This window comes from Silurus aristotelis (assembly GCF_946808225.1).
Source record: "Silurus aristotelis genome assembly, chromosome: 7".
Taxonomy (NCBI): Eukaryota; Metazoa; Chordata; class Actinopteri; order Siluriformes; family Siluridae; genus Silurus; species Silurus aristotelis.
This window is the reverse complement of record NC_139580.1, coordinates 1088635-1099451: the sequence shown is the minus strand read 5'-3', so window position 1 is coordinate 1099451 and position 10817 is coordinate 1088635. Positions and strand designations below refer to the sequence as shown.

The window sequence follows — 10817 nt, the reverse complement described above, 5'->3', positions numbered from 1 at the left end:
CTCTCTCTCTTTCTCCCCCCCTCTCTCTTTCCCCCCCTCTCTTTCTCTCTCTCTCTCTCTTTCCCCCCCTCTCTTTCTCTCTCTCTCTCTCTCTCTCTCTCTCTCTCTCTCTCTCTCTCTCTCTCTCTCTCTGTGTGTGTGTGTGTGTGTGTGTGTGTGTGTGTGTGTGTGTGTGTGTGCGTATTTGTGCTGATTTTTGCTCAGATATAATTGGTCAAGAGTTCACTGGTTTAAATCTGTGTGCCCATCTAATAGCTTGTCCTTCTGGTACCAATAATGTCTTCAAAATAATCCTTTTCAAAAGCAAAGTAGAGTTTATTGCAGTAAAACCACAATCAACCCGAGAGCAGACTCGTGACATGTAGGAGATGATCTGAAAATCAGAGGCAAAATCTTTTTTACTTATACACAATATACTGAACATCCCTTTACCATTCAAATGGAAACTCCCCAGTTAACGTTATCTCATAACATCCTTCTTTAACACGCTTTTTTTAGTTTTTTTTATTCTTTATTTTAATTTCCTTTAACTTCAGCCTATTTAGGGTTGGACACAAACAAATGAAGAACCATCTTATTCCTCCCACTTCCTTTCCATGATTATTCTTACTTTTGAAAATCAGGGGATCCCCCACACACACATCCATTCTGACCATGTGTAGGTATCTTGTTTCATTTTTTTTCTTCTACTTTTTCTCATTGATTTATCTAATGTTATCATAACTTAGTGACAGCATGATTCTGCTACGTCAAATTAGTGCTAAAGCATGTTGTGATGTTTCAGCCAGGTGCACCCCATGATCTTGCTTAAGAGGCATTATTGCCAATTTCTGCTAACGGTGCATGCTGAATATTTGCTCTTTCTTGATACTCTGCTGACTTCTACACCTGACCCAAGGCCATCATACCGGCTGGTTTGTGTCCCTCAAGTCTCTGACACTTCTTTCCAAACAGACACATGCCTCCCTGATTCCAACCCGTTTTAAGATATTGATAATGACAGTGTTGTATCATGTTCTAGTGGCAGTGTTGATTCATGTATTAGTGTAGGTGGTCATGATTACAGGCGTAATACTTGTGGCTTTACAAATGCAGCATGTTGTGTAAATGTACATAAAAATGTCCAATGAATAATCTTCTAAACCGTCTTCACTATGATTTCTGGGGTTTGCATTCAGAAACAGTGCAATTTCCAGATCTGGCAATGATGCAGCTGCATAGGTTACTTTCCATAGTCCCTCTGTAGAATGTGATGAGGATTGGTGGTGGTAGTTGGCGCTTCCTTACCTTTTCCCAGGAAGTAGAGATGCTGCTAGACTCCTCTCTGTATGCTGACTGGTCATTCTTGCTGATGAGACCCACCACCGTCGTATCGTAGGCAAACTTGATGATGTGGTTCAATCACATTGCTACACAGTCGTTAGTCAGCAGAGGGAACAGCACTGGGCTGAGCACACATCCCTGAGGGGCCCCAGTGCTCAGTGTGATGTGCTGGAGATACTGTTCCCTATTGGGACTGAGTGAGGTCTCCCAGCCAAGAAGTCTATGATCTAGTTGCAGAGGGAAGTGTTCAGGCCCAGTAGGTTCAGCTTCTCAATCAGGTGCAGCAGTGGCGGGCCGTGCATTTGGTACCTGGGCCTTCAGTGGGGACGTACCCGACTTAATCCACCTCTTAATACCACCACTATCCAGTCGCAATTATAGAAACCATCAATACAATACAAAAACGCAATATAAAAACACGTGGCATTACAGAGACAGAGACGTTTCACATATGGAGGTGAAAACCATTTTACTAAAGCAACAAACCCAGTTTAGACTCCAAACCTCTACACTACCACTGCAACTGTGCCACCTTCAACATCTGGAGCAGTTCAGAATCAATATTTGTCTAATAACATTGAACAAATTGCACCGCTCCTCAGAGTCCATAATCCATTCGTATCGCTCGTATTCACTGGTCTGGAAGTGGAGAACAAACCCTTTTCCGGGCTGAGACAAGCTAGCTAGCTTACGCTATTCTGGGCCAGCTAGCTGCCCTGTAAGGAGAATATGAAATCTAAACGGTTAAAGAAACTGTCAGGGGCTGGAAACCGGAAGTGCGCGCCGCGAAACCAGAAGACCGTGACAGAAACAGACCAATTGCTAATATATTTTAAGGTATACCAGCCAGAACAACTGAATCTGAAGGCCCTGGGCAGATTAGATTGACATGGCAGCACATAGAGGCTGAAATCTGATTGGACAAAAAATCTAACATCCACATACACGCACTTGAAGCAGTGCAGCCGAGAGAATAAATTTTATGGAACAAATATTAGAATTTAGGTTGTAAATGTAGGTAAGTGCTTCTGATAGTGTTAAGGCCAGCAGAGAAGTCCTTGCTGGCCCTGACGGCCTGCCACTGAGGTGCTGAGGGATGATTGTCTTGAATGCTGAACTGGTACATGCCATGGATGTTTGTGTAAACAAGATCCAGCGTGTTTACTCCTCTCGTTGCTTTTGGATTTGGATGATTGATATCTCAGACAGGTTATGATGCCCTGTCACAATGTGCAGATTCTCTGGACATGTTCAAACTTTGCCTCTTTGATGGTCTGGGATGGTTTGGCCCTCTCTGTACTTACCTTGTTAACTTGAACCTGTTCTGAAAGCAGCACCTCTAGTTTTCAGAAGCACACACCTCCGTATTTATCTACGAATTCTGATTGGAGCGGGAGATTATGATCTAGGAGACAGTGACATGATCTAAGCACTTGCTGATGTAACTGGTCACTGATGATGTTGGAGAAGTCAAAGTTGTACTGTATATTGTCAGGATCTTCCTTTTCCTCTGCGCGCACTTCCGTGTCGGCGGCCATCTTGCCCTTTTTCCCGCGCCTCCCGGTATATACGGAGACCCAAGACTTTAGCTCAGGGCCAGATTAACTCACCGGCTTCCTAAAGTTCCTGGGAATAATCTTGCCACCCTGCCTACTCTGGATCCTTTACCCGTACCTACACCTGTTCCTGTACCTGTTCCTGACCCTGATCATGACTCTGTACACTGTTCTGCACTGCACTGCTCTGGTTTGAAGTTTTTGGTTTGTGTTTCTGCTCTGCCCTTCATGGTTCTGTTTGCCAGCTCTTCAAATCTTGGACTGTTTTTGGTTTTGTCTTTCCCTGCATCGCCCTGTTTGCATGTGTTTTGACCCTGGACTGTTTTATTGGATTGTGTTTTTGTCTTGCCCCATTGCTCAGTTAAATTTTTCATTAAAGCCTGTTTCTCTGTACCCCTGTGTACATCCTGCATTTGGGTCCTCATCCAGTCTCCACACCCGCAAGATAACTGACATGTAGTCTCCATGAAGATGTTTCTGTCGGTATACTCAAAGCTGTCTTGAATTGCAGAGATGGTTATTCAGCCAGATCTGATTTTAAACACTAATGCTAAACTACAAAGCCAAAAAAGTCACAGCACAAGAACTTGTAAATAATGATTAGAATGTTACGTCATTATTAAAATTTAATTATTAATATAATATATTTATCTTTTTTTTCTGTACTTTTGTTTGTTGGAATATTATTAAGGTGTAGCAAGTCTGGCATTCATGTTTAAACATTCCCTGATTATTTTCTCTCCCAACAGAGTTACAGTGATTGCATTCTCAGTCTACATTTAGCATCAACAACAGACTAAAACACTTTGGATTTGTGTGAGTCTGTCAAAAACTGTACATTTAAATATTTAAACAAAATCAATAAGACAAAAGCAGATATTCCAATTCAGCACTCAAATTTATTATTTATAACTTTACATCATGATCAAAAAATCTAGAACACCAATGTGACCACAGATATAATATTTAAAATCAAATACAAAATATGTAACAACAGTGTTTACTTCCAATATTGTTCAAAAAACAAACAAACAAACAAATAACTGGATTGTTTTTGATGTATTCTATTCAAACAGAACGGAAAATCATTATCCTGAAATAATGACACTATGGGGGAAACCCTGATCACTGTTTAGGTGTGTGGAGATGATGAGTTTTAGGTGTGAAAATGAGTGTAGTGATCATTCAAACACTGATCATTACTAAACAAAGGGCTTTACAGTATATTCATAAACATATTACATGAGCCACAAAAACAGAATCATGTCTGTTGAATCATGGCTGCAGCACGAGTTTAATCCTTTAGATCTCAACACTGCTTTATACTTAAATAGTTTTGGAGTTTATTGTTGTTTAGTTTAGTGTGATTTGAAAAAGCCCTGGACGCTACCATTCATTCCACTCACCACATTCACCACTCTGGCACTCTGGACAGTTTAACCTGCAACTTCTCTCCACTGACTTTAGGTTTTTTCTCTGTTTTTTGGTGAAGTTTGGAAAGATAAGATTAACACTTTAACTCAAATTCAGAGATGTTATTGTGCAGCCCACGTCAGGTCTTGTATCGGATTCAGATTCTGCACCTGAACCACATGAATCAGAATAAACTTTATGTATTTAATACTGAATATACTGTCTACAGCACAAAATCCAGCTACGGAGACACTGAGATAATAACCTGAAATAAAAGCGTTCAAACAGCAAACATCTGGATATTCACTGAACAGGGCCTCATTCTCTGAATGCAGATTAGCAGAGTGACTGATTTAGTCAGATTAGCAGGATAGATGAGTTACAGAGTTACCTAGAATCCTGAGTAACCAGATTACTGAGTTAACACGATTTCGAGAGAGTTAGATTTCTTTATTAACTGATAACTGACATTAGCTGGATTACAAATCCATCATGAGTCCAGCAGAGTTTAAAGTTTGTCTTGACATTTGCAGTCTTCTAATTAACAAAGTGCCCATGATTTGACCAATCAGCTACTTCGGTAGGGTCCACAAGTCAGAACTACTTTCGAATAAAAAAAGAATAATTTGGTTTTGAGTTCAGATGCATCTCAAATAACTCAATCCTGCTCGATTAATCCATGTTTTAGCTGCTTTAGAAGATCTAGATAAACCTATAAGGAACAAACTAACAGTCACTAAACTTTACATTTTAACTTTTTAACCTCTTTATCTCTGATAAGCTGCTTCGGGAAAAATGTCCACTGTTAAAAGCGCTCTATAAATTAAACTGAATTGAATTGAATTGGTTTTTGGGGTTTAAAGAGGTCTCATTTTTTAAGTACATCATTGTAATCTATAATACTATTTTATATAAAAAGTACCAAAATGACCAATAAAAATATATATATATAAACAGCTGTTTTCTATCCCTCCATCATTTAATCCATTTATCTTCCTATACCTTATTGATATGAATATAAAACACGTGTGTGTGTGTGTGTGTGTGTGTGTGTGTGTGTGTTCCAACACTGTTTTTAACACACACTTATCCACGTCCTCTTGTCCATCTCATGGGTCATTACAGAGGAAGTGGATGAGAGTGTGTTAAGTGCAGCACTGGGACCCAGGTGGATGAAGTTAATCTAATTTGTGATCATCATTCTTGTTGTTGTTGTTGTTGCTGTGTGTGAGGGTATCGCCCCCTGCAGATGTGGAGAACAACTGCAGCTTGTTGTGGAGCTGAGAGCTCAGGTATGCGCAGTCCTCCACATCCAGAGAGTGGGCCAGGGCCAGGTAAAGCGTCAGGTATGCTGCTAACACACACCTGTCCACCGAGAGAGTGGGCAAAAACCAGAGCACCAGCAGCAGCTCCACACACACGGGGTGGCGAAGGTGGGCATACAGACGCTGGGCACGGGGCGACTTCAGGGAGAGCGGGTCCCCCAGGCCTAAACACTCATAATACACCTGAGAGAGAGAGAGAGAGAGAGAGAGACACTTTGAATAGAATAATGTGTCATTACTCCGAATAGAACCATGTACCACACCATCACCTCCCATATAATTATTATATTTAAAGTAAAATTATAATGAAAGTAACTTTGCGTTGCGATTGTCCAACCTGCACAAGCAGTGAGTATAAGCCTCTGTGGGTGCTGAGGGCGTGGCCACGATCTTAACCGCCTATAAAGTGCTCTATGAAATCACCACCTGACCTTGTGTCCTAAACTGCACACCTTAGAGCAGGAAGTGACCTATTTTAGTCTATTCAGTAGAAATTAGGAAGTAGGGACCCATTCGGGTCGTCAGTACCAGCCTCTGTAGTGCACGTTAATAACGGATGTCATATTTGAAGTATGTAGGCATATTTTGCTGTTAGTTATATAAATTACTATAATATAAAAATAAGCCCCTATAGCATCACATCCTTAAAGCTCTAGAGATTGTGTAGTATAGGTAGTATAGTGTAATATGGTATGTGTATGTGTGTGTGTGTGTGTGTGTGTGTGTGTGTGTGTGTGTGTGTGTATACCTGCTTGAGCCCCAACAGCTCTGCATAATCGAATATAAGCAGGATGCTGCAGATCATGGCCCAGCACAGAAAGTGTACGGTGAAACAAATGAGCGGGAACCAGATATTCCATGGTGGACTGTGCACTGACCACAGACAGGGGGCGCTAGTGACTGGCTGCCAGTAACGCATCAACAGCTGCAAAACACACACACACACACACACACACACACACACACACACACACACACACACATTAAGAGTATGGTGACATTCTGATAAAGCTGAAAACATCATTGAGATGTAGCAGTTGTGTTGTGCAGCATGTGTGTGTGTGTGTGTGTGTGTGTGTGTGTGTGTGTGTGTGTGTGTGTGTGTGTGTTACCTGCAGGGCGAGTGCAGTAGTGAAGCAGTACATGGCTCGGTTTAACACCCCCAATGCAGATTGACACACACGTTTAACGGGAGTCCAGGCCAGCAGGCTGTGCTGCAAACTGAACACCACCAACAGGAACACATCCACGGCTAAACACTTCAACACGGTGGGGTCACGCAGGGCCACGGACCACCACGCTGCATCTGAGGACGAGAAAATATCATACATGTTCATTATTCATTACCAAAAATTCAGAAACCACACCCACTTACCATTTATTCACACATGGAGCTATTAGTTATATTAGTAATACACTGTGTGTGTGTGTGTGTGTGTGTGTGTGTGTGTGTGTGTGTGTGTGTGTGTGTGTGTGTGTGTGTGTTACTCCTCATGAATTTGTCCAATAGCACAGTGTGATCAGGGTGAGAGCAGTAGTATAACCTGCCTCACGCTCAGAGCTCCTGTTCCACACACCTGATCAACACCTCAGTAAACCAATCACAGTCCAGGATTTCCACAGATCTGCACTGAGGGGTGTTTATCAGTCCTCAGCAGGAACACTCAGGTGACTCCATGGAGTCGTGTTGTGTTGTCTCCTGTTGTTGTATATTGTGTTGTGTTGTGCCACATTGCATTATGTTATGTTGCTTTGTGTTTTATTATGATGTGTTATGATCAAGTTTTTTTTGTTTTATGTTGTGTTACGATCATGTTATTTTTGTTTTATGTTGTGTTACGATCATGTTTTTTTTGTTTTATGTTGTGTTACGATCATGTTTTTTTTGTTTTATGTTGTGTTACGATCATGTTTTTTTTGTTTTATGTTGTGTTACGATCATGTTATTTTTGTTTTATGTTGTGTTACGATCATGTTATTTTTGTTTTATGTTGTGTTACGATCATGTTTTTTTTGTTTTATGTTGTGTTACGATCATGTTATTTTTGTTTTATGTTGTGTTATGATCATGTTTTTTTTGTTTTATGTTGTGTTACGATCATGTTTTTTTTGTTTTATGTTGTGTTACGATCATGTTTTTTTTGTTTTATGTTGTGTTACGATCATGTTTTTTTTGTTTTATGTTGTGTTACGATCATTTTTTTTTTGTTTTATGTTGTGTTACGATCATGTTTTTTTTTTTTATGGTGTGTTACGATCATGTTTTTTTTGTTTTATGTTGTGTTACGATCATGTTTTTTTTTTTATGGTGTGTTATGATCATGTTTTTTTTGTTTTATGTTGTGTTACGATCATGTTTTTTTTGTTTTATGTTGTGTTACGATCATGTTTTTTTATATTTTATGTTGTGTTACGATCATGTTATTTTTGTTTTATGGTGTGTTACGATCATGTTTTTTTTGTTTTATGTTGTGTTATGATCATGTTTTTTTTGTTTTATGTTGTGTTACGATCATGTTTTTTTTGTTTTATGTTGTGTTACGATCATGTTATTTTTGTTTTATGGTGTGTTATGATCATGTTTTTTTTGTTTTATGTTGTGTTACGATCATGTTATTTTTGTTTTATGGTGTGTTACGATCATGTTATTTTTGTTTTTTATGGTGTGTTATGATCATGTTTTTTTTGTTTTATGTTGTGTTATGATCATGTTTTTTTTGTTTTATGGTGTGTTACGATCATGTTATTTTTGTTTTATGTTGTGTTACGATCATGTTATTTTTGTTTTATGGTGTGTTATGATCATGTTTTTTTGTTTTATGGTGTGTTATGATCATGTTTTTTTTGTTTTATGTTGTGTTATGATCATGTTTTTTTTTTTGTTTTATGTTGTGTAATGATCAAGTTATCTTTGTTTTATGTTGTGTTATGATCATGTTTTTTTTGTTTTATGTTGTGTTATGATTATGTTTTTTTTGTTTTATGTTGTGTTACGATCATGTTTTTTTTGTTTTATGTTGTGTTATGATCATGTTTTTTTTGTTTTATGTTGTGTGGTAATGTGTTATGTTGCGTTAGGTTGCTTTATGTTATGTTGTACTGTGTTGTGTTATATTGTGTTTTATTGCATTCTTTTTTTAATATTGCATTATATTGTATTGTGTTATATTGTGTTGTTATGTGGGTCATGCTAATGTGTGTTATAGTATGTCAGGGTGTTATCTCAAACCATCACCACAATCACCTCACCAAACAGAAATCTACATTTACACACAAATCCACACAACTTGTACACAATTCCACACTTAACTTACACACCACTACCACACAATTCCAGACAACTTACACACAATTCCACACTTAACTTACACACCACTACCACACAATTCCAGACAACTTGTACACAATTCCACACTTAACTTACACACCACTACCACACAATTCCAGACAACTTGTACACAATTCCACACTTAACTTACACACCACTACCACACAATTCCAGACAACTTACACACAATTCCACACTTAACTTACACACCACTACCACACAATTCCAGACAACTTACACACAATTCCACACTTAACTTACACACCACTACCACACAATTCCAGACAACTTGTACACAATTCCACACTTAACTTACACACCACTACCACACAATTCCAGACAACTTGTACACAATTCCACACTTAACTTACACACCACTACCACACAATTCCAGACAACTTGTACACAATTCCACACTTAACTTACACACCACTACCACACAATTCCAGACAACTTACACACAATTCCACACTTAACTTACACACCACTACCACACAATTCCAGACAACTTGTACACAATTCCACACTTAACTTACACACCACTACCACACAATTCCAGACAACTTGTACACAATTCCACACTTAACTTACACACCACTACCACACAATTCCAGACAACTTACACACAATTCCACACTTAACTTACACACCACTACCACACAATTCCAGACAACTTGTACACAATTCCACACTTAACTTACACACCACTACCACACAATTCCAGACAACTTGTACACAATTCCACACTTAACTTACACACCACTACCACACAATTCCAGACAACTTGTACACAATTCCACACTTAACTTACACACCACTACCACACAATTCCAGACAACTTGTACACAATTCCACACTTAACTTACACACCACTACCACACAATTCCAGACAACTTGTACACAATTCCACACTTAACTTACACACCACTACCACACAATTCCAGACAACTTGTACACAATTCCACGTTATTGAAGAACAGCTAATAAAGAATTGAATAATAAGGAACAGGTTAATGGAGTGTGTGTTTATATTTATTTATCTTTTAGGCTACACTTAGACATTCAGAGCTCATCACCTTAAGGAGCTGTTACTATGGCAACATACCCGTCTCGAGCGGGTTTATAGAAAGCCTGTGATTGGCTCTGCCGCCGGCGCCGGGACCGACTACTGACCAATCAGAATGGAGAGATCTGGTATAAACGCTCTGAGGTAAAAGATCTCTGAGGTAAATTGGGGGTGAAGGTGGAGAAATTTGGGGGAATGCGAGTAAGTAAACTTAGTGTATGTGAGTGTGTATGAAGTCTATAAGAACATGTAGACTGTGTGTGTGTGTGTGTGTGTTTAGAGTCTACATGAACATGAAGTAAGAAAAAACCTGATCGCCCAACGTGGGGCTCGAACCCACGACCCTGAGATTAAGAGTCTCATGCTCTACCGACTGAGCTAGCCGGGCTGGTGCTGAGCTCCACCCTACTGTAGCACAACATCTACTTTAAACTCTATTCAGTTTACTTCTAAAGTTGTCTCTGAAACAGAAACATGTGCCTGAGGTGCAGCTTTACTTCATTCTAGGGTTCGGATCTGATCTACATGAACAGATGTGGGTTTTGAGGAGGTTCTCAGTAGATGTTCTGTGCTGAAGTGAAGGAGCTCACCGTCGCACAGGGCCGCGCCTCCGGTGATGTTGTGATAAACCGGCCGGAAGGAAACGAAGCGCACGAACTCCGCCGCGGTACCGAACACAAACACGAAGTTCGCTAAGGACAGAACGCACAGCGTCACGTTCCGAACCGTCAGCAGCGCCATGGTGTCTCTATTTATATTGATTTCCGTATAACCAACAGGTTTCATCCCAAACCACCTCCCTATTC

General features: G+C 39.7%; 2 protein-coding genes across 4 annotated transcripts in view; one reads left to right on the top strand and one right to left on the bottom strand.

Annotated features, from left to right (window-relative positions):
• LOC310728883 (immunoglobulin kappa light chain-like) overlaps positions 1-10817 on the top strand; it is a 134681-nt gene that overhangs the window by 47780 nt on the left and 76084 nt on the right. The gene's annotated exons all lie outside the window — the stretch shown is intronic.
• The window catches only part of nrm (nurim), a 7153-nt gene continuing 94 nt past the window's right edge, over positions 3759-10817 (bottom strand). Inside the window, exons 1-4 of the mRNA XM_083546743.1 lie at positions 10602-10817; positions 6730-6923; positions 6366-6542; positions 3759-5800 (exon numbers count right to left, since the gene is read on the bottom strand). The exon at positions 10602-10817 is cut by the window's right edge and continues 94 nt beyond it. Of these exons, the coding sequence (XP_083402869.1) occupies positions 5471-5800; positions 6366-6542; positions 6730-6923; positions 10602-10797 (897 nt within the window). The 5' untranslated portion in view covers positions 10798-10817 and the 3' untranslated portion in view covers positions 3759-5470. The remainder of the gene's footprint in view (positions 5801-6365; positions 6543-6729; positions 6924-10601) is intronic.